General features: G+C 40.6%; 4 protein-coding genes across 8 annotated transcripts; 2 read left to right on the top strand and 2 right to left on the bottom strand.

The window, feature by feature from the left end:
* Nucleotides 1–509: 509 nt before the first annotated feature.
* Nucleotides 510–2,744, bottom strand: LOC111337503 (solute carrier family 25 member 35). The gene is made up of 2 exons (XM_022943819.2): nt 2,269–2,744; nt 510–1,524 (listed from the first exon to the last, which is right to left on the bottom strand). The coding sequence occupies exons 1-2, from the start codon at nt 2,656–2,658 to the stop codon at nt 997–999; spliced, it is 918 nt and encodes a 305-aa protein (XP_022799554.2). The 5' UTR covers nt 2,659–2,744; the 3' UTR covers nt 510–996.
* A 72-nt stretch (nt 2,745–2,816) lies between these two features.
* Nucleotides 2,817–3,965, top strand: LOC111337504 (uncharacterized). The gene has a single exon (XM_022943821.2). The coding sequence runs from the start codon at nt 2,876–2,878 to the stop codon at nt 3,566–3,568; it is 693 nt and encodes a 230-aa protein (XP_022799556.2). The 5' UTR covers nt 2,817–2,875; the 3' UTR covers nt 3,569–3,965.
* A 1,098-nt stretch (nt 3,966–5,063) lies between these two features.
* LOC111337500 (coiled-coil domain-containing protein 150) lies at nt 5,064–22,789 on the top strand. Of its 5 annotated transcripts, none has more exons than XM_088732011.1 (27): nt 5,075–5,822; nt 6,223–6,469; nt 8,291–8,334; nt 8,516–8,608; nt 9,752–9,984; nt 10,730–10,814; nt 11,239–11,331; nt 11,436–11,504; nt 11,789–11,881; nt 12,225–12,308; nt 12,470–12,520; nt 12,664–12,720; nt 13,089–13,151; nt 13,762–13,884; nt 14,437–14,606; nt 15,272–15,365; nt 16,432–16,601; nt 16,695–16,824; nt 17,065–17,271; nt 17,973–18,041; nt 18,528–18,604; nt 18,944–19,007; nt 19,396–19,482; nt 20,050–20,129; nt 20,628–20,736; nt 21,337–21,471; nt 21,674–22,789. In XM_088732011.1, exons 1-27 carry the CDS (start codon nt 5,199–5,201, stop codon nt 21,743–21,745), a joined length of 3,423 nt encoding a protein of 1,140 aa, XP_088588137.1. In that variant the 5' UTR covers nt 5,075–5,198; the 3' UTR covers nt 21,746–22,789. The 5 variants fall into 5 exon arrangements, 3 of the variants coding, with proteins under 3 accessions (XP_088588138.1, XP_088588137.1, XP_088588136.1); XM_088732010.1 differs by having other exon boundaries at nt 5,076–5,822; nt 13,756–13,884; XM_088732012.1 differs by lacking the exons at nt 21,337–21,471; nt 21,674–22,789 and adding an exon at nt 21,141–21,330 and having other exon boundaries at nt 5,069–5,822; nt 13,756–13,884.
* Nucleotides 22,790–22,911: 122 nt separating this feature from the next.
* On the bottom strand, nt 22,912–24,393 carry LOC111337526 (melanocortin receptor 5-like). The gene has a single exon (XM_022943853.2). The coding sequence runs from the start codon at nt 24,391–24,393 to the stop codon at nt 23,491–23,493; it is 903 nt and encodes a 300-aa protein (XP_022799588.2). The 3' UTR covers nt 22,912–23,490.
* Between the last annotated feature and the right edge of the window lie 309 nt (nt 24,394–24,702).

Genomic DNA, 24,702 nt, shown 5'->3' on the forward strand with positions numbered 1-24,702 from the left:
AGTCCAAATTATTTTCATCTTTTTTTTTCTATTCCCTTATAATATAGGAGATTTTGCTCCTTTGAAAACAAATACTGGATGCAACAGCAATCCGCCAATGAAAATTTGAACTCTGGAAGTGAGGCGCACGTAAAGTGGGCCTCGTGCAACTCACTCCCAGAGCATTTTTTCCTTTTTTCGCACAAGTTTTGGACTCACGCGACGGACTTCGCCGAAAAAAGAGGACTACTCGTAGTCTAGGTTCACTTGAACAGAAATAACCTATCCAGTTACAGTTAGTGAGCCATGAATTATATTTAAATTCCTTGCCACCTTTGCCCACTTAAGTTCAAGATAGCAATTGGCGTCGTTGAATTTTTCTAAAATGATTGTTTGGTTCCTCAAATGTGATTGGTTAATTTATTTCGGTTACCCCAGTAACAGTGGAGGCAGAATTGCTGGATATTTGCATAACTTAATATGTAATTTCCACATTAATCAAATTGGAGAACTATATTGAACCATCACTGTTCAAAATAAAATAAATTTTAATAATAAAACTAAGGTTTTCCCATTTTAAGCATCTCTATGAATATTTTTGAACATGTACAACCCGTTTTCTATTTGACTACAATTTCAATAATTCCTAGTCAAAGCTTATACAAAGATAGCAAAATGCGGTATATATAAACATATATTTATTATATAGATACTGATGAAATATCAAGATTTTTCCTGTTACTAAAAAATCATATGTGCTGATTAGTATCTCAGCACTCAAAGATAAAATTCATATCTCCACATGGCCATGTAATAATTATATATATCTGTGATCTTCTGTGATCTATAGCTCTAAAGACTTTCCCCAATTTGTTTTTTTTTTTACATTCATATGAAAAGAAAAACGTTGTTGATGGTGATATCACCAGTAAAAATGCATGGATAATTCAGCTTATCAGATAAAGAGCAATAAACAATATATTAATGAAATTAACAACACCAGTCATCATGTCTTCCTTAAAAGCCATACGAGGAAGACAACACTCTAAGTTGATCCCAGAAGAGTAAACTCAGGATTGTGTGCGGACCAATCCTAAAATAGTGTGGTCCAAAACCCTTATACAACCCTAAAACACCTTCTTGTTTGAATACTTTGATAAAGCAGTCTGCAAATCCATTATATAAGAGTCCCTTACCACTTGCATTGGTTCCTTGGTTGTAAAGGCGTGTACTTACCACGTCAAAAGGTGTCATAAATGTTACCACCGCTATACTGCTTATCATGCTAGCAGAAGCTGGAATAAGCCAGCTCCTGGCTGGAAAGAAATTTGTTCGCAAAATCCTTTCCTTAGTGGTTGAAAAAGTTGATAACTGAACAGCAGATCCAACCATGACACGGGCGAGAGCACCACTGACTCCTCTCCATAGTCCTTTGATGCCAAACTGCTGGTAAATACCAGATATTGCATGAAGAAAGCCAGTGTGTCTATGCTGGAATCCAACTGCTATAGTGTCTGTAGCTTGAGATTGAAGTTGGGTTTTTACCTTAGAGAATTTGAAAATAAAACGCAAGTCATATCAGCAGCTATGTAAAGTGGGCTATTTCAGAAAAATTCTTACTTGTATATGGCCATTGCCTTGATCCCTGTTTAAATTACTGTTCACTGAGGTTTGATTGGGGATTCATGTAATGACCCTAAGAGCGACTAGCATATTCTAATTTCTCCTAACAAAATCATCCAGAATCACACAATCATTAAGGTCACAAGAATAAAGGAAATAATCCTCAACTAAAGAAGCTCTTTGATTGTTCCACAAATTCTCCTTGGCAACAGCTTAGGAAATGTACAATGAACAGTATGGAGAATATGCATACTGATGTTAAGGTGTAAGGCGTGAAGCTGCAAGTTGAGTTAAATCTAAGCTGCAAGTTTTTAACAGCTGATGAGAAACCAACGGTAAAGACAAATGAATAAAGAAGGTAAGTTTCTGGAGAAACTGTGGTGCTGTATTAGTGAGGAGTATTACAAGATAATTTGGTTTTATCCACTGAGTTGATAATGTAAATTATAAACTATAAAGAGCTTCGAAAACTGAGACATTGAACGTTAGCCCTTGCTCAGGGCATCTGAACTCTCAGCAGATTAGAAACTTGTGTGACTGTCACGCAATCTACTTGACAATGATTTGTCGTTCATTTCTTGATTGATAGCGAATGTAGCGTGACATATAATGAAATCTAAAAGCTTTTAAAATGTACAGAGAATCTTTATATTCTTAAGTACTGACCATGTATGCCGGACTCCCTAAAAAAGCTCCAGTAGCTCCCGAAATGCCACCGGCAATTAGGCAACGCCAAAACACAAGTTCACCGTCGTCGTTGGCAGTCAGTTTTAAGTTCGTAAAAACTTGGTAAGAGCCCAGCCGGCATCCATTCATTACAGCTTGGTAAACCAAAGCGGGAACAAGTCCGCTCTGCAACGATCTGAGGCCGTCGTAACGACCGATCGTGTAAAACGCGTGGAAAACGTTTTTATAATGCACCGAGTAGGTTCCGCGCGCCTTCAATTCCCCCTGAAGTTGCATCCGTGTTTTGGCAACTTCCAGAGGATTTGTGAAAAGGCAAGCTCCACAGGCTGCTGTAGCACCTAAGCCAAATTCTTTTAACTGTTTTTGCATCTTTGTGCGATGTGGAACAATTAGCTACGGCTTGTGTAGACAGGTCTCTATCTTCCACGTCCTGGTTTTTAAGTGTTCTCGAGGTCAGCGGTAAAAATGCAGAAGTATAGATTTTACGTTCTCTGTCAGTGGTCATTTTTTAGCAACCAATCAAAGTGCTTGTTTTATCGATTTGCTGCGCCATGCTTGATTCTTGAAGTGCATCGATAGCGGCGAAATGTTTCGTATCTCTCGTCAAATTTTAAAAATCCAGAATGTATCTAAGACATGTGTGAGGTCCATGGCGAAAAAGAGAGAATATACGAAGAAAACTATAAAAAAAATGAGAAAGGAAGGCTGGGTTTTTGATGATAAAGGTCAGCCTGAGAAAAGACTACCAGACATCAAAATCCCTTCCAGGCTGAATGTTATTCTGTTGGATGCGCACGAGAAGCTTGGCGAAGCAGGAAAAATGATTTCTGTGAAAGCCGGATACGCCAGAACTGTTCTGGTACCTGAAGGATTTGCTATCTATGCAACGGAGGAAAACAAGAAACGATTTCTTAGCATTGATGCTGTAGACGACAGCCCGGAAACACCTGTGTGTCCGAGATTTTTAAAATTTCTGCAAAACATTCAGTTGAAAATTCAACGAAAGGAAGGGAGCGGATTTTTTGAGGTGAATGAGCATCATATAGCTTTGGAATACGAATCGCAGTTTGAGTTGTTTGTACCAGTATACTGTGTAAAACTTGAAGAACCTATAACAACATTTGGAGACTTTGAGGTCAATATAGAGGTCAGGGATAATGTTCTGGTGCCAATGAAAATCTCCGTGGAACGATGGAGTCCTGATTTACCAGATTGGGTTGAGTCAGCCTTGAAAACTGAGAGTGAGAAAGAGGAGAAAGTGCAAGCTAAAGCTGACTGACTGTTAGCTACAGGAATCGCGAAACACTTTGAATTCTTAAAGACTGTTCGTAGGCTTTTGATTTTTTAGACACAATTCCAGGGAAAGGACTAGGTTAATGATCCATGTTCAAAAGTCTGGGTATGAGCCAAAACAAAAATTATTAAAAGGGGTGCATTTCTAAAGAAACTGTGGTGCTGTGTCAGTGGGGGAGTATAACAAAATAATTTGGTTTTTAATTAAACTTGGCCATCATAAAGATTTTTTAAAGCCTTATATTAGCCCTTCCAAAAAGTGAAAAGTGCAGGAAACAAAATGTGATGAAGGACTAACACTCTAAACATCTGCTTTAGAAACTTTTTACAATGGCCAATTTACATTTTCAACTCAGACGACAAACATGAATTATCTGACTTTTTCTGTATTGCTTCCATTTTCTCTGACAAGTTTTATCGCTTTTCTCGCCATTTTTCATTGCATTACCGCAGTAGGGTAGGACTAGAATGGAACATATGCGATCCATGTGAGTAGTCCACCCATTAAATCCCACCCATCCCACCCCAGGGGAGGACATCCATCACACAGTAATCTTATGCATGGGAAATTATTGTCTCCTATCCCCAACCCTGTAGGAGACAGGACTTCCATTTATTCGTCGCTATCTGAGAAGACTAGAATATCTAACCATTACTTGATGTTATAGAAAGGTAGCATATTCTTCTCAATTATTTTAAGACCTTTAGTGTTGGTCCGGCCGGGGCTTGAACCCTCAACCTCCCGCACAACAGTCCAGCGCTCTATCCATTGAGCTAACCGGAAATTTTTATTAACCTTTTACATCCTCACATCAGTATGCATATTCTTCACACTGTTACCCATACATTTCCTGGGTGCTGACAAGGAGAATTTGTTTAACAATCAAGCTTCTTTTGTGGGTGATCATTTCTTTTCATCTTGTCACCCAACTGGCTGGAATCTCATAGGCTTTGCCACTCGTGCTATGCTGTAGGGTTTTTATGAACCTGTCAAAGGCTATGTTTGCGTTGATGACGATGATTGTGACAATGATTGTGGTAGTTGGAAGATAAGGCTCACTGAAGCGGCACTGACAATCATCAAAGACTACTCTTGTTTCCTAAGATACAGAAAGAAAAACATGTTTGTGTGCATCGTGTTTGCATATTAGTAACATAACTTTGCTTCTTATTTGGCAAACTACCCTAAAAATCATGGTTGAGTAAATCACATTTTTCTGGTCACCCAAGCTGTAAAGATGGGCCTTCTGGGCTACTCAATGTTCTCTAGTTTGGTCCAACAAAAATAAAATTAAAGGGGGACAAACTCTGCCATGTGCAAGATGAATCAACCAGTTGTAAATGAAAAGTGGGAAAGAACTGCAAACTGAAAAAAATGGGAGACCTGTATGAATAAAAGCGATTTAAAAAATTGGAGAAAAGAGCTACCTGTAGGTATATTTTACTTACCATACATGATCGAAATACTGAGAATGAGGCTGAACTATGATTGGCCCATTGTAGCAGAAATGGCGGAAATTCCAAAATGGCGGAATGCAAACCGATGTCACTGAAAACAAACAAGATAGACGAAGATGGTTAAAAGTTTTACTGTGGATTAATTCAATGAGTTGATTATGTCAGTAGAGAAAATTAGCCGTAAAGTCATCTCTCCAACGATGCGATCGGGTTCGAATTCGTCACCACAACACACTTTTGAAGTGATGCAGCGTCGGTTACAAATGGCTGAAGAAGAGACGAAAAAGTTAGTCGATCAATTAGCTGATTACGGTTTCAGTAGAGATCGCGCCGACAATGCTGAAAATGGAAAAAGTGGGAGGATAGATCCCGTTCAGCCATTTAAAGCCTCGGGATCGATCTCCCCGGAAATAGAAATTCTTCAACGAAACTATGAACAAATGGTTTCGCGAGTTTGTCGTGCTGAAAGTACAATTCAATCTTTAAAACTTGCAATGTGTAGCCTTGAGGCTGAGAAGAATCTTGCTATGATAGACAAGGAGCCAGATATGGCACCTTTACCTAAAGATACGTACGAGAATGAGATTAAAAAACTTAGAAAGGACTTGCATCGGTATAAAAAAGAGTTAGAGACTTGCGAGGCAGGGAAGAAGGAAAGCCAGACTATGGTGAAGCGACTTGCTTCGGAGCTGGACACGTCCACACAAATTAACGAGCAGAACAGATTGAAAGTGGAAGAGTTCCAACTGAATAAACAAAAATCAACTAAGAAAATTAACGAGGTAAGTAAAGACCAATAAATTGGAATTATTTCCTGATTCAAAGGCAAAATTAATTTGAACTATTCTTCGAAGGACTGTAAATGTTCAATGCTTTTTTTTTTTTCCTTCAGTCTCCTTTGCAGTCAGAAACAGCTCCAATTTAGCCCTTTAATTCCCAAGATCTGATTATTAATTTACCCCCATAGCTGCTAGACATTTCGATGTAAATACATCATTAGAATCTGGTGTTAGATCGAGATAGCTTCTACTTAACAAGGTTGAGTATTCTCACTACCTGTTTACTGGATAATGTATGGATATTATGTGGAGAGGTTGTATGTTAATCACTTGTGGGGGTTAAATGGCTGTATATCTGAAGTTGGAGCATCCAAGTCATCATGAAATAATTTTTTTCTCTTAGCTTACAGAGGAATTAAAAAGAGAAAAAGATCTTCGATCAAGCCTTGAAGAATCGCATCTCTCTCTTCTTCAAAGAGTATCGGATATGGAAAAGATTGTAGAGTCTGGGCGTGGGGATGTTCAAACATTAGCACAGGACTGCCAAACACTGAGAAGGGAGGCAGTATCAGCCAGAGAAGAGTTGGAGAAGGTTCAGCGAACTAAGGGACAACTAGAAGCCCTTGTCACTCAACTTCAGGAAGGGACAGGTTCAGTATTTCTATCCAACAATATAAACAATGAAATTTTTATCAGCTTGCATTAAAAAGTAGTCTGAAATTTTCTGTTTCAGTGGCAGATTTTGACCTTCAAGAATTATGTGATTCATTTCTTTAAAAACGAGAAAAGTGTTACTTAACAGTTTTCAGCGCTTAAGTCTAGTGTCTAGTGTCTAGTGTCTAGTCTTGAGTCTAGTCTAGCGGCCCTAATCTAACCAGAGCTTGACACTGGTTTCCACAGTATGCAGCAGTGGGGAGTATCATGACTTCCCCCCCTGGATGGGATGACATTCCATTGCAAGGTTACCCCCCCTGCATATTTCATCAGGCTTCCCTGACAGTTTTTCAGTACCCCTTCCCATATTTCATCAGGCTTCCCTGACAGTTTGTCAGTACCCCCCCCCCCCCATATTTCATCAAGCTTCCCTGACAGTTTGTCAGTACTCCCCTCATATTTTATCAGGCTTCCTAGACAGTTTGTCAGTACCCCCCCATATTTTATCAGGCTTTCCTGACAGTTTGTCAGTACCCCCCTCCCCCCCCCCCATATTTCATCAGGCTTCCCTGACAGTTTGTCAGTACCCCCCCATATTTCATCAAGCTTCCCTGACAGTTTGTCAGTACTCCCCTCGTATTTTATCAGGCTTCCTAGACAGTTTGTCAGTACTCCCCCCATATTTTATCAGGCTTTCCTGACAGTTTGTCGGTACCCCCCTCCCCCCCATATTTCATCAGGCTTCCCTGACAGTTTGTCAGTACCCTTTTGTTGTGCTCCGAGAGAGGCACTGTGAGAGGAAAGCGTTTTCCCCAAAACACACAGTTTGTCCGAGTCCTGGAAAATCCTGGAATTTTATTTTAACATTTTCCAGGACTGGAAAGACCTGGAAAAAGACTGCAGGGTCTGGATAGTCCTAGAAATTTGCTTAAATCAAGCAATAAAGTTTTCAGAATTGATGTTTTAAGAAATCAGTGTGTATAGACTGTAAGGGGGAGAATTGAAATGGGGGATTGAAAGGGTTAAAAGTCAAATTTGGAGCTCTGGAGAAATCATCTGGGCCTGGAAAAGTCCTGGGAAAGTCCTTGAAATTTTTCTCTAAAAAAGGGTGTGAACCCCAAACACAAGACATTGACCCATCCAGGTCTTGAACCAGGACCTCTCAACCCAGAGTATTCCAGGACCTCGCAACCCAGAGTATTCCAGGACCTCTCAACCCAGAGTATTCCAGGACCTCTCAACCCAGAGTTTTCCAGGACCTCTCAACCCAGAGTTTTCCAGGACCTTGCAACCCAGAGTATTCCAGGACCTCTCAACCCAGAGTATTCCAGGACCTCTCAACCCAGAGTATTCCAGGACCTCTCAACCCAGAGTATTCCAGGACCTCTCCACCCAGAGTATTCCAGGATCTCTCAACCCAGAGTATTCCAGGACCTCTCAACCCAGAGTATTCCAGGACCTCAACCCAGAGTATACCAGGACCTCTCAACCCAGAGTATTCCAGGACCTCTCAACCCAGAGTATTCCAGGACCTCTCCACCCAGAGTATTCCAGGACCTCTCAACCCAGAGTATTCCAGGACCTCTCCACCCAGAGTATTCCAGGACCTCTCAACCCAGAGTATTCCAGGACCTCAACCCAGAGTATACCAGGACCTCTTAACCCAGAGTATTCCAGGATCTCTCAACCCAGAGTATACCCAATTGTAGGGCCACCTTATTTCTCACTACTAAACAATATTGCTGAATGATTTGATATCACACAATATCAGTGTACTGTTTTCTAACTATTCATAAATATGTCTTCTTATTTTACAGTAAACTCTGATTCTCAACTAGCTACTCTTACAGCGGAGAGAAAGGTTTGTCTCACCTACATTTAGCCACCAAATACTAAAATACTCAGAACCAGCGTCATAAGAGATGTAAAGCAGACAGTAAGGAAAATTACTAATGAGATCTTGGAAGTGAAAGGATGAATTGACCATTAAGGGGTATTTTTGATGCAGACTCATCGGTCGAATATCTGTTTTGCTCTCATAGACATTAAATGCAGATGTAACAAAATTCAGGACAGAGAACAAGGAACTGAGACAACAATTTGAAGTTCTTCGCAAGAGTTATGAAGATCTTAAGGTATTTGTCAGGCTCCTGTATACTCTCTAGATGTCATTTACGATATTTTTTTTTTTTTATGATATTTAGACAGACTGACCCAATAGTCCATTTTACAGCTGTGTGCTTGGTTGCCAAGCCTTTGAATGGGAGTGAGGCTAGGGATGACCTTGTTATGATACAAACCTTGGTGCCTTTCAAATGTCAATCACTTTGTTATCATGCTAACTAGATACAGGTCTCTATCACGACAAGGTCATCTTTAGCCTCACTCAATCAAATGCTTGGCAACTAAGTACACAACTGTAAAATGGCCTATTCAGTTTTTTTAAAGCCAGTTTAAATAGGGGCCTGTATAAAAGATAAAAAGCCCAGTCCACAACACCAGGAGCTACATGTGTGTTCCTTACTCTTTTCAAGAAGTGCATGCTGGTTCTTTAACATCCCATTTTAACCGCCGCCCAGTTAGCCCAATGGATAGTGCACTGGACTGTTGTGCGGGAGGTCAAGGGTTCGAGTCCCGGCTGGACCAACACTCAAGGTCTTAAAATAATTGAGAAGAATTTGCTGCCTTTCTATAACATTATGAAATGGTTAGATATTCTAGTCTTCTAATGAATAGATGAATAAATGAAGGTCCTGTCTCCTGCAGGGTTGGGGTAGGAGACGTTGATTTCCCACACACGAGATTACTGTGTCATGGATGTCTTCCCCTGGGGTGGGATGGGTAGGAAGTGGACTAGCTCGAATGGTTCGTATGTTCCCTTCTAGTCCTTCCTCACTGTAATTAATGCAGTGAAAATGGAATAAAATTAAAAAAAATTAACCAATACAGTAAAGATGCAGGAGATGGGGCCTGTGGTTTATTGTCCTTATATAAGAAGACTAAAATGTTTAACCATTTACATATGTCATGGCGAAGGCAGCACATTCTCATCAGTTTTTAAGATCCCGAGTGTTGATCCAGTCTGGTGCTTGAACCCTGGGCCTTCCACATGACAGTCCCACACACTACAACAGAAGCTAATCAAGTGCAGATAACTTTTCAAAGTAGAAGAATTTTGTGAATCAACATATTGAAGTTAGTTAGTGAAGAGGTAATAAATTCAGCTTATGTTTCTTTTCAATTAGATTTTAAGTAATTTTCTTGTACTAAAATTTCAGGGAGTTCATGAGAAAATTCTTATGGAACACCACAAAGCTAGAGATGCATTGAAAACAATGACTGCTGACAACAAAGTACTTGTCTCCCAACATCAGGGCGCTTTACAGCGAGAACGGGACCAGTGGAATCATCGAATGGCTGATCAAGAGAGAGAATTAGAGAGATACAGACATGAGATAGCACAAGAAGTGGCCAGAGAAAAAGAAAAACAACAGTATATGGAAAATGAAAAGTAAACATGAGTTGTTTGTGCATATTGTGCCTACAATGGCACCTGTCGTTAGCATCATAATATGTCGTGCAGTTCATGAGATTTTATTAACCGCCGCCTGGTTAGCTCAATTGGGAGAGCGCCGGACTGCTGTGCGGGAGGTCGAGAGTTCAATACCGGCCGGACCAACACTCAAGGTCTTAAAATTAACTGAGAAGAATATGCTTCCTTTCTTTAACATCTAGAAATGGTTAGATATTCTAGTCTTCTCGGATAGGGACGAATAAATGGAGGTCCCGTCTCCTGCAGGGTTAGGGGCAGGAGACGTTAATTTCCCGCGCACGAGATTACTGTGTGATGGATGTCCTCCCCTGGGGTGGGATGGGTGGGTAACAGGACCCCCGTTGATACCAGTGTTTACTACACTGAAGGGGCTATCCTGTATAAATATAGATGTCTGTCTGTCCTGTATAAATATAGATGTCTGTCTTTAAGCCCAAAGATTGACCAGCTTTTTATTTCTCCTTACAAAATCAAATATAAAATTCAAGGTCATTAGAAAAATGGAAATGATCAACAATTTAAGAAGCTCCTGATTTTCAAACAAATTCTCCTTGTCAGTGTCTTAGGAAATGTATAGGGAACAGTGTGGAGAATTTGAACACTGATGTTAGGTTGTAAAGAGTTGTGGTGAGCAGTGCATCTCCTATCACTTGAAAGTGTGATTTGTTTTATTTTATTGATGTCAACCTGAACTTTTATCCAGATCTGCTCTTAGAGAAGAGATTAGCACGCTCCACAAGCAATTGTTGGATGAGAGACGCAAGACTGAGCGACTGAAACAGGAATTTGTAAGAGCAAGTAATTCTGTATTTACTGTAGTTACTCACTTAACCCTTTGTCAACTTAGACTGACTAGCATCTAATTTCTCCTTACAATATCACCGCTGAATCACTCATGGAGGTCAGGAGAATAAAGGAAATGATCAGGAACTAAAAGAGCTCTTGATTGTGGCACAAATTCTCCTTGTCAGCACTTTAGGAAATGTCTAGAGAACAGTTTGGAGAATATGGGGGACAGCATCTTCTTACATTTCTTCTCTTAAATGAGGCACTTAATAATCATCGGTAGCAGTCGATCGAGTAAATATGGTGGATGTTTGGTTTGCTTCTATTGTGCGCGGCTAGTTCTTTGAGCCACGTTTCAAGATTTTCTCTCTTTGTCCAAATCCTAAAGCGTTGAGTGAAATTTCGCTTGATTTCGGTGATTTTCAGGACAGGGAGGTATTTACTCTGCAAACCAAGATAGAAGAATTGACCAGGGAAAGAGAGCATTTGACTAAAGAAAATGACGTCGTAAGAAATGAGGTACATCTACATTGACGGGTGTATTTTGTAGCTTCTTATTAGTTCGTAAAAATTATACGCCAAATAAATGGCTGTCATTTCTTAAATGATTATTGATATTTCAGGTGAACCAGGCTGTTAGCGATTTTTCAAATGAAAGGGACAAAGTTGTAGGAAAGCTGAAAGATGCTGAGGTAATTAAACATGAAACTTCAACTTCAGGCTCATCGCTCGCATTTCATTCTGCGCCCCTACGGGGCTCAGAAAAATACAAGGTAACTTGCAAAATATCCGCCCGTACTATATGTCACAATATCGAATAAGGTGTTTCCCTGGTAATTCACTATTACCTATCCTTATTCCTGGTAGTAGAGAGCTTAAGGTGTCCTGCCCAGACACGGAGCCAAGCGCTCTAACCTGTAACTGCGCAACTAACGTGTTATTGTCTTCTTATCCGCTAAATTAACTTTCTTATAAGGGAGAGATTCAAGGCCTGGAAGAATCAAAGAAGTTGCTTGAAGAAGAAAATCAGAAACTACTGGAAAGAATTTGTGCTCTGGAGGAAAAACAGGTACTAATGCAATCAGGATCCGATTCATGAAATTTTCGCCTCAGCGACATACGACAACGCAAAGTTTCAAAGTTTCTGTGCTTAAATCGTATTCCTTCTTGTGAATGATCATCAGTCGAAAGTATAGAAGCACAATGAAAAACAAAATGACCTACGTTTCGTTTCTGGAGGATTGGTTGACATGAAAAACGTTGCCAAGACTAAATTCTGGTCGCCAGTGGTCAATTTTTACCCTCTCAGATACTGACATTGATCCGAGTCCGGCTTGGATCCGAGTCTTTGATATTAGACAGTAAAATTGTTGTGATACCTTTATAAAGCTTGCGTTATTTTCGACATTTAGGTCAGTCAAGGCCAAATTGAGGAAGCCATGAAAGGCATGATGGAGTCGAAAAACAGACTAGCTTTTGAGAAGGGAAGCTTACAGGTAACTGAGGACAAATTGTTGTCCAGTATTACTTTCAATACGTTTCAATGATAACATCGGTTAACTCATTTCATGAATTTGAATGTTAAACGATCGAAAGTGTACGGTGATTTACTGAAAATCTTAACAAACACTTTATGTTTTTCTCTTGTTTTCTACAGTCGCGAGTCGAACATCTTCAGCAAGAATTAAAATCGTTTGGAGCTATTAAGGTACGGGTTAAAATTTGTTGTATTTAAAGAATGCAGGGCACTTTTCCAAGCCGATTTCATACATATTCAGGGGGCTGAGTATTTTCGGTCTTTGGCTACGTTCAAAATACTGTGTTAATTTTTCAGTTACTGTCTTATTACAGGCCGAAGCTGAACAGCTCAGAAAGATCAACAGTAATTTACAAACCCAACAGAGCAAGGTATTCTGTTAATTTTTGACTCAAACAAGTTGTGTGTGCGTGTGTGTGTGTTTTTAATTTTTATCTCTTACTTTCGTGAATGTTGATGTCTCTAAACACTTGTTACATCTTAGCCTGCAAAACAGAAGGCGTTTTTTTTTTTTGTTCGCGTATTTCAGGCGGGTTCAGGAAGCATGAGGCGAGCGCCAAGAGCGAGAAACGCGCGAGGAAAGGAACACGAAAATTGAATGATTCTTTCGCTCGTGGCACGCCCTTCGCGCTCGTTTCACGTGTGACACACCCTTCACAGTCGTCACAAACTTGCCTGATAGCTCAATTGAAAAACGCTCGAAAATGAAATTCTGTGTTGTCCTTCGTCCCACTTTTAGAATTTAGTTGACGTGCAGTCATGTAAAAGCACAATAAAGAAACTGGAATCGCAAATAAGAGAGGTAAATGTTTTTTTCGTTCTGATTCTTATAACTTGTGTAATATTCCTAGCGAAATACTAATAATGCAATTTCATAGAATTTGGCCAATGATAGATAGCTTATTGAAATCCTCTGTATGAACTTGCTAAATTTTCATGAGTTTGCAGGAAAAGGGAAACAGTAAATCTGGCTACCAAGTCAATGAGAGGGAGTTTTTTTTCTGCTTACTTTATTTCATTAAAGATCGTGCGATTTTTGTCTAGACAATTACAGATTTTATATTATCGAAGCAATCATATCCGAACACTTCCGAGGATGCCCCGGAGATTTCCGTAGGCGATCGGAGGACCTCTGACACTGCTACCTCCTCAGTGCTCTCCTCCTGATCGTGGAGGCTTCGCAGCAATTACGATCTTTCACAAGACTTCTGTTTTCTTGTATTGGCTCCAGTGAACATCACCTTGAAAGAACCGTTACTGAAATCTGTAATTGCTAATCTCCTCTTGCTGCGAGAAAAAAGTCAGCAGATCTGCGCTGAACGTGATTTAAATATTTTGATCCGTAAACATGAGAAATGGTGGGCATGGAGTTAGATATAATAGCGACTTGGTTTTTTTTCTCGGAGGGTCAGTCAGCAAGTAGCAGGAAGGATTCTGATTTACGATCAGTTATCCAGTCCAGAGAGGACGCTTTGAGAGAGGTGGAAAAACTTGTGCAACATGCAGAGAGCTTGGAGAGAAAGCACAGTGACAAGGTATCGCCACATTCTCAAATGTAAAGGGAATGAATTCAAAAACATTATCGGCAGCTAAGCAATCTATAATTTTCAGTTAGTTTAGCTCACTTAGGGTTCTGCATGTAAATCAAAACTCTCTGGTCAGATCTGTTCAGTAGTGCTGAAGTTTTATCTAGTATTCTTAATGAATCCAGTTTTATAAAGATCGTGGAAAGCTCCGAAGGAGAAGAAACGATTCCAGTACATTTTTTTTTTATACCATGGCCTGTTGCGACTAAAGGTAACCATTTAACTCCTAAGAATGACTGAAGTCTAATTTCTTCCTACAGTATCACTATTGAATCAAATTTAAAGGTTATAAGAAGCAAGGAAATGATCACCATTTAAGAGGCTCCTCATTGTCAAACAAATTCCCCTTGTCAATAACAGGAAATGTGAAGAGAACAGTGTGGATAAGACAAATACCATTGTTAGAGTGAAAATGGTTAAACACCGTAAGATTTTCTGTGTTTTTGTTTTATCTGTATTTTTTGTTTTTGTTTCATTAATTCGTAACTTACTTGTTTTCAGGTCGACTCACTGCAACGGTCGCTTAGCGATGCGCGGGAAAACAGTGGACGGCTGTCCAGCACGATAGAAAGTCTGATGAAATCACACGCAGAGCTACAGGAAGCTATGGAACGGCTTCAAACTGAGATGGGACAAAAAGACAGCGAACTAAACATACTTCGCAGAGATAAGTGAGTGCTGTTTATGGGATATTAAAGACGCATTTATACTTGACACATCTTTCTTGGTAGTGCAGATGGAAATGAATATGACGTGACCTTGCTTGGTAACTTCTAGTTTCCAGAAAGGACATGCCAGTTTTTGGAGATAAGGACTTGTCATAAAAGGCTACATTCGTTGACGGAGATCCGAGATGTCTTAGAAAAGAAACTTGCCATCTAAGCTAGGAGGGATTGGGCAAAAGTTTTGTCCGTGGAAGGATTTTCCCTCAAGTGTCGTTTGCAAGCTTTCTTGGATAATTTTTAACGTAGCGCAAACTATTTTCTGTACAGCTGTAACTGGTGTAACTGCGAATTATTGGCGCACACAGTACTCAAAGAAACTGTTTTAACTCCCAATGATTTGTTTTAGATTTTCATTCAATGAAATACTAAAACAATGGAGATGAGTGTTCGCGGACATAGTAATGTTTTGGGCCCGACTCAAGAGTTAAAATGAGTTTAAGAAGGGCTCGAAACTGAGAAAACAAAAACTGAAAAAAAAAAAACTGACAAAAAAAGCAGTCCGAACAATCTCCATTGTAGCCCGCAGAATGCATCACAATGATCGATAAAGCGATACGAAGATAATCTTGTTTATATCAATTTTCAAGATAGCTATGTCTGTTGTTTCTTAGGATTTCTTCCCAGGAGCTCATCAAACAACTGCAGTACGAGAATGATGCCTTGCAAAGTAAAATGATCTCTATAGAGCAGACAGAGCTACAAGAGGTAAGTAAGTGGAAGTGTCGGCTAAAAACTAAACAACTGTACAGTATACTCGGGTGGAACACAACACCTAATTTATGTTTTGTTAGCGTTTTTCGCTTATGTAGTCCAATAAAAATTCCCTTATCCTCCCCCCCCTCCCCCCCCCCAAAAAAAAAAAATTATATGAACCCAAAGTGTTGAAAATATAACGACTGGCCGATAAGCAAGCAAGACAACTGAAAGCGGGAAAATCATGTTAGGCATAAAACATGGCAACATTGATCTCTTCTTGTTTCTGATTGGTTGCAGACGTATCTGAGTGTTGAGTGGTTAAGGTGTTAACTTCAGTCTAGTTCTGATTCCCCCGTGCCCAGCGTACAGTCTTTACAAACCGTTTACGCTCTAATCATCCCCTCTCCCCCTCTCCCCCTCTCCCCCTCTCCCCCTCTCCCCCCTCTCCCCCTCCCCCTCTCCCCTCTCCCCCTCTCCCCCTCTCCCCTCTCCCCCCTCTCCCCCTCCTCCCGCTCCCCCTCTCCCCCTCTCCCCCTCTTCCCCTCTTCCCCTCTCCCCTCTTCCCCTCTCTCCCTCTCCCCCTTTCCCTCCCCTTCTCCCCCATTTTACTAAGTTCCCCTCCTCTTCCTCTGACAAACCTTCCTTCAGGAGCTTTAGGTTTCCAATGACCCCCTCCCATACTTCATAAAGCTCCTCACTCGTTCGTTTCCTCTTGTTAACAACTCCAAAACAGCAATTTTAATTTTATTCGTTTGGGTTACTAAGATAGTGTTACAGTAAAAATTTCTCTGGCATTTTACAGCTGGATACAGCATCCTTCTTTAACAATGTAGGTTTTCAATCAAAGAAATGCATACTGTATGTAATATTATTCGTTAAATCTGAGCGAGCGAGGATTAGGGAAACAAAATTTATCTAAGTTTGGTTTTCAGGAAATTTTTAAAAAGTCCTCCCTTACCCCATCTAGTCACCCCAGTCCCCCGATACTCTTCTCGTCTGGTAGCTAGGGGAGTGAGATCCTTTTGAATAGATGCGCAGTTATTAAGTTTTTTATCCAATACCAATTGGATTTTAGCTTAGGCCATTACGCGAAGCACTCTCTGATGCGCAAGTTGATCGAGAAGGAATGTCAGTCCAACTGGAAAGACTATTGTTGGCGAACAAAGAACTGCAGGACAACATAGAGGTGCTACAGACAGAATTAGGAAGAAAGCAAGTGGAGTTTGAAAAATTGCAGGAAGCAAGGTGTTTTTCAATAATTCTTTCATAGTATTGTTCTTTGATCAGTGTTCAAAATTTTCATGAGTATTGTTTAACTTAGAATCGTCCTTCATTTAGAGATCATCAAATTCGAGTGTCCTGCGAGGAGAAGGCTACAGAGGTCGAGCAAAGAGTGGAAGAAGTACTTCGAAGAGGACAAAAAGACTTGCAGGAAACGCGGGCGAAACACAAGAAAGAAATCTCCAAGGTGAAATTATTTTAATAGGGCGCACTTCAGGGGAGTAAGGTGAAACCAAAGCAAAAGAAACCACAGTAAGAATAACATCACCGCCGATGAGAACTCGCAGTGAAATAGGCAAACTACTTAAGCGCGGAAAACGCGGCGGACTTAGTCATGATTGGTTTTAGTTTGTGCATTTGATTGGTCGAGAGGGTAGCGTGAGCATTCAGGACCAATCAAATCTGTTTAATTTTTGCGTCTTTGTAGCTAAAGAAAGACCTGGAAGACGCAAACAGTTACAAGAACAAGTTCAAAGAATCTAACAAAAAACTGGAAGACAAAGTTAAGGAGTTGGAAGAGCAATTGTCCAAGAACAAATCCAAACTAAAATCACAGAAAGTGCAACTGGAGCAGCTTCGGAAATCTCATAAAACTAAAGATATGGAAGAGGAAACTGCAAAGAGTAAAACTGAGGTAAAAGAATTGAAACAGTATCTTTTTCGGACGGGGAATTTGAAACTGCATAAGCGCGGGAAAAAACGCGGGTGCCCAAGTCACGTGTGGGTTTAGTTTTGCATCTGATTGGTCGAAGGGGTGGCACAAGTTCTGAATACCCATCACAGAGTGAACTAAGGAAAAAATATTTACATGTTGCACAAAGCACAAAAGAAAACTGATAAAACAAGAAGAACTAGGAGGGTTAACAATGGAGAAGAATGATACGTACTGCAAATGACGAGATTTAAATTTTTAGGCTAAATTTTATGAGCAGATTTGCAAAAAGTGGCGAAATACAGGTAAAAAACGTAGGCGAAATTTTAGGTTACATCAGTGAAGGTGAAGCGACGCTTGGTAGAATTCAGAACGCAAACCAACTGTGTGTAGAAAACCAAAACCAAACTAGTCTCAGTAACTGAAGGGAACAGAGGTGAACCCTCAAGCTCAATTCAAACGAGAAACTATGTAAACGCGGGAGAACACGGGTGTCCAAGTCACGTGTGGGTTTATTTTTGCATCTGATTGGTTGAAGGGTGGTGCAATTTTTTAGAATTAATCACAGTGTGAAGTAAGGCAAAACACTCAAATGTTGCTCCTCTATACAAGAATGTCGTTGCAGTGATGTAATTCATTTTAAGAAAGGCCTTGATAATTACTCTTTGCTTGTTTAATTTCAGCATTTCAAGAAAGAATTAAACAATTTGGAGCGTGTCAAGAACGAATACATGCGCAAGAATAGTGAACAGGTATGCAAATGTTTGAGATGTTATATAATCCGTCCCACCAGAATACCATGCATTTCTTGTTAACCGTTTGAGAGTTTCCAGCTAGATAAGCACACACATGTACTCCAGTTTGATTGGTTCGGACTTAAGCCTTCTAAGCGTCTTTGTGTTGTGTTATGTGTTCTTCGTTAAGGTAAAGTCTTACTGGATTTCACTTAAAAGGACTTTCGATTTCGTGAGACCCAGTCTCTTATTTTGGTAGCAATGACTCACCTTTAATAGCACGTAAACTCCACACTCGTTTCGTCGGAAATACCACGATCGTTTTCGATAATTTTCGCAAAAGCCTCGTAACAGCGCAAGTATTCGAGAGTTCTCTTTCTTAAAATATAAGCTTTAGGAGACACCTTCGATCTAACGTCAAATTGGAATTAACACTTTCTTTTTAACTCCACCACTCGTTTCTTTAAATCTTTATTTGATCTTCTTTAAAATTTGTTGTCGTAGGCCAAAACAATTGGAGAGTTTGTCTCAAAGTTTGCTGATCTACAAACAGAGTTAGAGACCTTGATCCAAGCTCAACGGTAAGTTAAATGTGCTCAAGGTAGACCTGGAAAACTTCTATTGACTTTGAGTACATTTTGCTTGCGTATTGCTAAAGCAAACTCAAGGGACTCACAACGGCCAACCAGGAAAAGGAAAATATCACAACGAACCAATGAGAACTCAAAGAAAAACAAGCAAACAGACTTTGTAACGCGCGGGAAATTCGGAATTTTAGTTTTGAATCTGATTGGTTGAGAGAGTGGCGGGAGTTTTTAGACCAATCACAGAACGAAGTTAAGCAGAGCGCAAGCGTTCTCGATACTCAATTGAAAACTGCGCTAAAAATGTGGTAACCAAGCGTTTGTTTTCTTTGACAGAGACAAAGAGGAAGAACTCGAGCAAGAAAAGAGCCGGAGAAAAGAGCTGGAACAACGGTATAAGGTGAATGACGAAAAATAAGTTTGATTAAATTTCTCTCTAAAGGTCGCAAACTTTAAGTGCCTTCAAGGTACTTTGCTTGTCTAGTTGACCCAGATACCACGGAACATGAGCGCTACTCTTTTAAGCTTCTTTTTCTGTAGTTTCTTCAATGGCAGTTAACCCGTGAGGTTTATATCACCCCTCTGGCCAAAATGTGGTTAACGGTTAACAAAGCCTTTTATAATTTGCCTCATTCGCTTAAAAGATGACTTCCTAGTTTACAAGTAAGTAGCTCCCAACTAGCACCAAGTGGAAGTCAAGGGCCGAGGCCGAAATCTTGGTTTGTTTGTCCTTAATGATTTGATTTCTGGACACGTTTGATCGTTTGCTGCGTTGTTTTATACTACAGAAACTTCAAGCACGAGAAAAGGATTTAGAAACATCCAGAAAAGAGACAGAGAAAAAGCTTGCCGAGGCCAACTTTGAAACAAAGCAGGTATGTTTGTCCCTCTGTTGATCAAAGTTTCGTGCAGTTACTTTGGAAGTAAAACAGAGTGAGTGAAACGGTTTGTGCATTGTTGAAGTTCTTCCTTCTAAGGATTAAATGTTCCATTCACGGTTTCTGTAAAAGAATCTCAGCCAACCTCTTTTTGTGAGAGATTGGTCGAGCGCTGGATTTTGATCGAGAGGCCTGGGTTCGAGAGCAGGTCGGCTCGTTGTGTTGTGTTTTCGGGCAAGGCACATTACTCCCATAATGCAACTCTCAAATAAGAGTATGAATGGGAACCGGGGAATTGTCTGGGAAAGCCCCTCAAAATGCTTGGGGGTACCCATCATACAGAAGCAAGACTGAGCTCCGGCAACAGTGTGAGTCTGTCCCGTCAGCAGACTCTTAAGTGTTATGTTAATGTCCGCCGCTGATGTTTCTGTTGTAGGTAGTGTTTTTTTCTGTTATTCGTTGCAGACATTTTTTACGTTTGGAGGAGGATTGTTCAAAGTAAGAGCGCCCACTTCATGATATTTTTGCTATTCTGTGTTTTTTCTGTTTGTTTTTTTTTTGCAGGTTTCTGAGAATTTACGCGAAGCCCAAGAATGGTTCAAAGAAAAATTTGGAAGCCTGCAGGCCGAGTTAACGCGATCAAGGTACGGTTATCAGATGTAAAAATAAAATTAAATGGACTAATCTATTCTACCAAGGCAGTAAACTCGCAGCTTAATTTCGTTTTCAGTTTCAATCCTTGATTTTCCATGGCATCAGCACCCTCCATAAAACGGGGTGTAAAAAACAAAACCGAATTATTTTCAACTAAAAATTAGGAAAAAGGAAATAGCAAAGAAGCCAATGTGAACTCGAAAGTGAAATTATAGAAGCTGGATGCTTGGGGAAGGCAATTGGTTGACGTACGATTTGTGTAACTGTACATGTGATTGGTTGAGGGACGGTGCGAGTTAACCTCGTTCCCAGGGTCTCTCATCTTTTCGCCCTCTCTCGCTCCAGGGGGCGAGAAGATGATAGACCCTGAGAACGAGTTGGATGCGAGTTTCTATTTTTTGACCAATCACAGAGAAAAATCAGTGCAGAAGTCTCTGGAACCTCAGCGAACTCTATTGCCATCTTATACGCTTCTTTTTCTTCCGCAGAAAAGTACAGGAGGCGCTCGAAAAACGGAACAAAGAAAACTTTAAGAAGAGGGATGAGGAAAAAAGAAAAGTCGACGAAGCCACAGAAAAAGCCAAGGAACTGATGAGAGTAAGAAAAGAAGGAAGGAAGGATTGTGACGATTATGTGCAATAACGCCCGAGATATTTGATACTCCAAGTCGCAGTGTAAGCTGCGGTTGCTCTGTGCAAAAGCGTGGAAATTGACTGGCCTTGCTTAAAGTAAAAAGCCAGTTCTATGAGACCCAGTTCTGTCAGTTCTTAGAACTGACGCGTAACAATAACGAACAGGAAAGTTTAGCTCTAACAACTCGACGCTTCAACATCCCGTCTGGGCAATTCACGGGCATTTTTGGCTGTCACCCGTGCCCAGGTTTGGGCGGGGGGGGGGGGGGAATTGAGCCTTGCCTGGGTAAGATGGGGAATTTGAATAGGAATTTTAGAGTCTTTCTAGCGGAATAAACGTGTTTTATATTTTAATATGGATGTGTTTAGAGGTGAAAGGTTCACTTTTGCGAGCAGATGGCCCAGAGTTGGTCTACAAGGAAGTCACAGTCACCTAATCTTACCTTTTTCAAAATACATTGAACGAACCAATCTTCAAAAGTTTAAATGCCCGGAAGGTTCCCTGGGGTGATGTTGAGGCTTCGAAATGATCGACGCATTGGCTGAAGGATGTTTCTCTCGGCAGGCAAGCCGAATGACCATCAGCAAACTGGCCAGTGACGTGGCCGAGAATCACTGGGAAACGAAAGGAATGAAACACGCTTTGCAGGCCGAGAGGGACTATAACTTAATGACGACAGAAAAGCTGGAAAGACTTAAGGTATATTTCACTGGGGTGAAAGAAATGTAAAAGTAACATAAGCCGGTGATGAATTAAAAGTAATTCTGGCGTTAAACGAAGAGTTCTCTTGCTTTACCAAAAGTGTTGCGCATGTCTTTTACTCTCAAGCGATCTTATTGAGCCTGTTAACTGAGTCACTCATTATTTCTCTTTTCTTCACCTTTTGTTTCCAACGCCACAGGAATCTACTTCGAGGCAGATGGAGGGCTTAGCGATGGAGCTGGACACCTTACGTCGATCAACACGAAGATGACAGCGGTGTGCCTCCTTTGTTGTAGGACATGATATAAACTGTCTTCAATAATACACTAGGGACCTCAAGAAACCACGACGGCGACGGCGACGGCAACGAGGACGTGGAAAAACAAGAGATCTAATTGGCAGAACAATAGCTCAGCACGTGCGTTTTGAAACTTTGTACATTTCTTACCCGTCCTATGCAAAACAACAACGTGAGATCGCCAAAATTTGCGTCATCTGCGAACCGAAACCGCGACGGCAAATTATTTTAATTTCCATTTGGAACTCAACGGCTACTTTATACGTCATGCTGAAGTTGAGCTGTGGCGCTGCATGAGACAGTAAGCTCCTGCAGCCATTTTTGAAACTCTAACTAAGAGTAGAAATTCATTTTTTAATCGAGGTCTTCCTTGGCGTCGCCGTCGTGGTTTCTTAAAATCCCTACTGTCTTCAATAATACAGCGTAATACAGCGTGATCACATTTTAGGCGTTATCACACTTAGTGTATTATCACGTGTTACTTAATCGGAAACAGTCTTGTTCTTTGCCAAAAACATACACTCATATTTATTCAGCTAAACTGTGCAAAAAGTAAAACACAAGTTTGTACAGTTTATGTCTACGGTTTCAACGGGACAGCAGTGTGTACTTATTTACTAATGCTTAATGCCTGGGAATTTGTAAATATATTTATTGTGATAAACAAAGCAATGTTCTATAGGTGGTTTGCAACCAATCTTCAGAGACACAGGTAACAACGGTGAAAGGAACAAATGCTGGTGGACGAACAAAAGGAACTAATGAGATGTCTATTGTTTACGTCCACCAACACGGCCGCGATGACGTAACGTGCAAACCACCTATTGGTATATCAAAGAGAACACTGAAAAAGGTTTAAAAAAACTTGTAATCAGTCGCCAAGACGACCTGTAAACCAAGAAATGAAGGCTATGTTTCGCATTAAGGCAACTCAACCCGAGATATGTGGGCAAGAAGTGGTTTCCATAATATTTATTCTTTTATCTGATTTAGAATTAAAAAAAATATTTGCAATGAGTTTGCACCCTGTAAGATTATTTCAAACTATTCGTCAAAGACCTTCCTCCTTCCTCCTCCGCAATTATCTGATCGATGTTTAAGAAATAATAATAATGAAATAAAAAATAATTTAGCAATGGACCCGCTGAAAACCATGCGAATCTCCAAAATTCTCCGCTCCCCTTCCTTCCCCTCCCTTCCACTTCGTCCTTGACTTACTCATTTGGAAGGTAACAGGTGAATACCTCAAGGAGTTGGTTATAGCTCAAATGAGAAACAAGTAAATTACGTAAGCGCAGGAAAACGCTGGTACAATATACAATATTTTATTTGTTATTTGACAGTAGATCTTTATTCCCCTGGCTCCGCGGATAGCAGTGCTAATCAAGGCTGGTGTCGAAGTCACGCGAAACACAGGTGAAAAACGTGGGCGAAATTTTAAGTTACACCGGTGAAGGAGAAGCAGCGCTCAGCAGAATTCAGAACACATACCGATTGTGTGTAGGGAACAGAGGCGAATCCCTCAAGGAGTTGTTTATAACTCAAACAAGAAACGACATAAACGCGGGAAAACGCGGGTGTCCAAGTCACGTGTGGGTTTATTTTTGCATCTGATTGGTTGAAGAGTGGCGCAAGTTTTTGGAATCGATCACAGTGAAGTAAGGCAAAACATTCAACTGTTGCTCTGCTGTCAGCGACACACACAACAACTGCTTTGACTAACTAGACGAGCAGCATCGTTTGACAGTGTTTTTCACTGCTTGTCTCACTTCTCTCATCTTCCAACAGTAAAGAAACGGGTTGAGAGTCGAGTTAAAGAGCACAAGGGACCCTGTGTACAACTCCCCAGCTAAAGCTGCTGATCTAAATGAGTAAGTGAAAGCTCTCGGAAGATAACATGTTAGTAATGTTATTTGGATCCACAGTGCCGCAGAAACTGACTTACGGTATCGAACAATGTTTAAGGGAGTTCCTTCCCCGTTTGGCTGCCAGGAGTGAGCTGCCATTTGCACTCGATGATGGTGCAGATGACGGAAGATCTTCGCGTAACAAAAAAATGAAGTTATTAAACACAGCACTATTACTGCAGTCTTCACGTTGGTGAAAATTTCGAAATTCCAAATACGTTCTGCGAAAGCGACTCCTACAGCCACAACCCAAAAGCAGGTCAATATTGAACCAACTCGTCTGGGTGTTACAGTGTGTCTATATCGCAGGCCCAGCTTCAACGCAAGAAGTCTGTCCACACTTACAGTTGCTACAGTCAACAGAGACACTCCACCGAAAATTACACTGAGGAGAGTTTCCCACGTGTTGAAGGGGGAACACAAAGTTCGCAGTTCGTACGTCTTGAATAGCAACAGTGCGGCAAACATTGGATGAGATATTAGACCGACACAAAGATCTGTAATTGCAAGGCAACGAAACAAGAGCTTGGAGGGAGGATGCAGCGAAGACTCCTTATGAAGAGTGAGGAGAATAAGGAAATTCCCAACAGTTGCAGCGACGGAAAGCAAAATGTTAACTGATGCAAGAAGTATGTAATGAAAGTGTTCGAGTTCATTTGCCTCGCAAAAATCTTGCGTTGTTGTGGGCTGCCTTTGTTTAGTCAAGTTTATCATCTCTAAAATAGGAAATAACGACAATGTTGCCCTTTCGTAAAGATTTTAGCAACTGAACATGAAGTCTCGGTGCCGTGTTATAGTTGACTAAGCAAAAAAAAAAAAGGATAAAACGCTGATTAATTGGAACAATATCAGGGCAAAGTTAATGGGCATTGATACCACCTTGTAATATTGTGAGCAGATGAGATGAATCGAATTCTGTGTTCTGATTGGTGAACGAAGCAGATAGTGCTCGCTCGGGATATTGCATAACCAAAACAACATCTAATTGGGTGCTAAAGTTTCCTGTTATTTTCCTGACTTTGA

This window comes from Stylophora pistillata, chromosome 8 (genome assembly GCF_964205215.1).
Source record: "Stylophora pistillata chromosome 8, jaStyPist1.2, whole genome shotgun sequence".
Classification (NCBI taxonomy): Eukaryota; Metazoa; Cnidaria; class Anthozoa; order Scleractinia; family Pocilloporidae; genus Stylophora; species Stylophora pistillata.

Excerpts from the sequence above, each read along its gene's own strand:
- LOC111337503 (XM_022943819.2), bottom strand. The coding sequence starts at position 2,658 with ATGCAAAAACAGTTAAAAGAATTTGGCTTAGGTGCTACAGCAGCCTGT. Across the intron at positions 1,525-2,268 it reads TAGGGAGTCCGGCATACATG|GTAAAAACCCAACTTCAATC; the intron begins GTCAGTACTTAA and ends AAATTCTCTAAG.
- LOC111337504 (XM_022943821.2), top strand. The coding sequence starts at position 2,876 with ATGTTTCGTATCTCTCGTCAAATTTTAAAAATCCAGAATGTATCTAAG.
- LOC111337500 (XM_088732010.1), top strand. The coding sequence starts at position 5,199 with ATGTCAGTAGAGAAAATTAGCCGTAAAGTCATCTCTCCAACGATGCGA. Across the intron at positions 12,309-12,469 it reads TTGAGAAGGGAAGCTTACAG|TCGCGAGTCGAACATCTTCA; the intron begins GTAACTGAGGAC and ends TGTTTTCTACAG. Across the intron at positions 15,366-16,431 it reads AGCAGACAGAGCTACAAGAG|CTTAGGCCATTACGCGAAGC; the intron begins GTAAGTAAGTGG and ends ATTGGATTTTAG.
- LOC111337526 (XM_022943853.2), bottom strand. The coding sequence starts at position 24,393 with ATGATAAACTTGACTAAACAAAGGCAGCCCACAACAACGCAAGATTTT.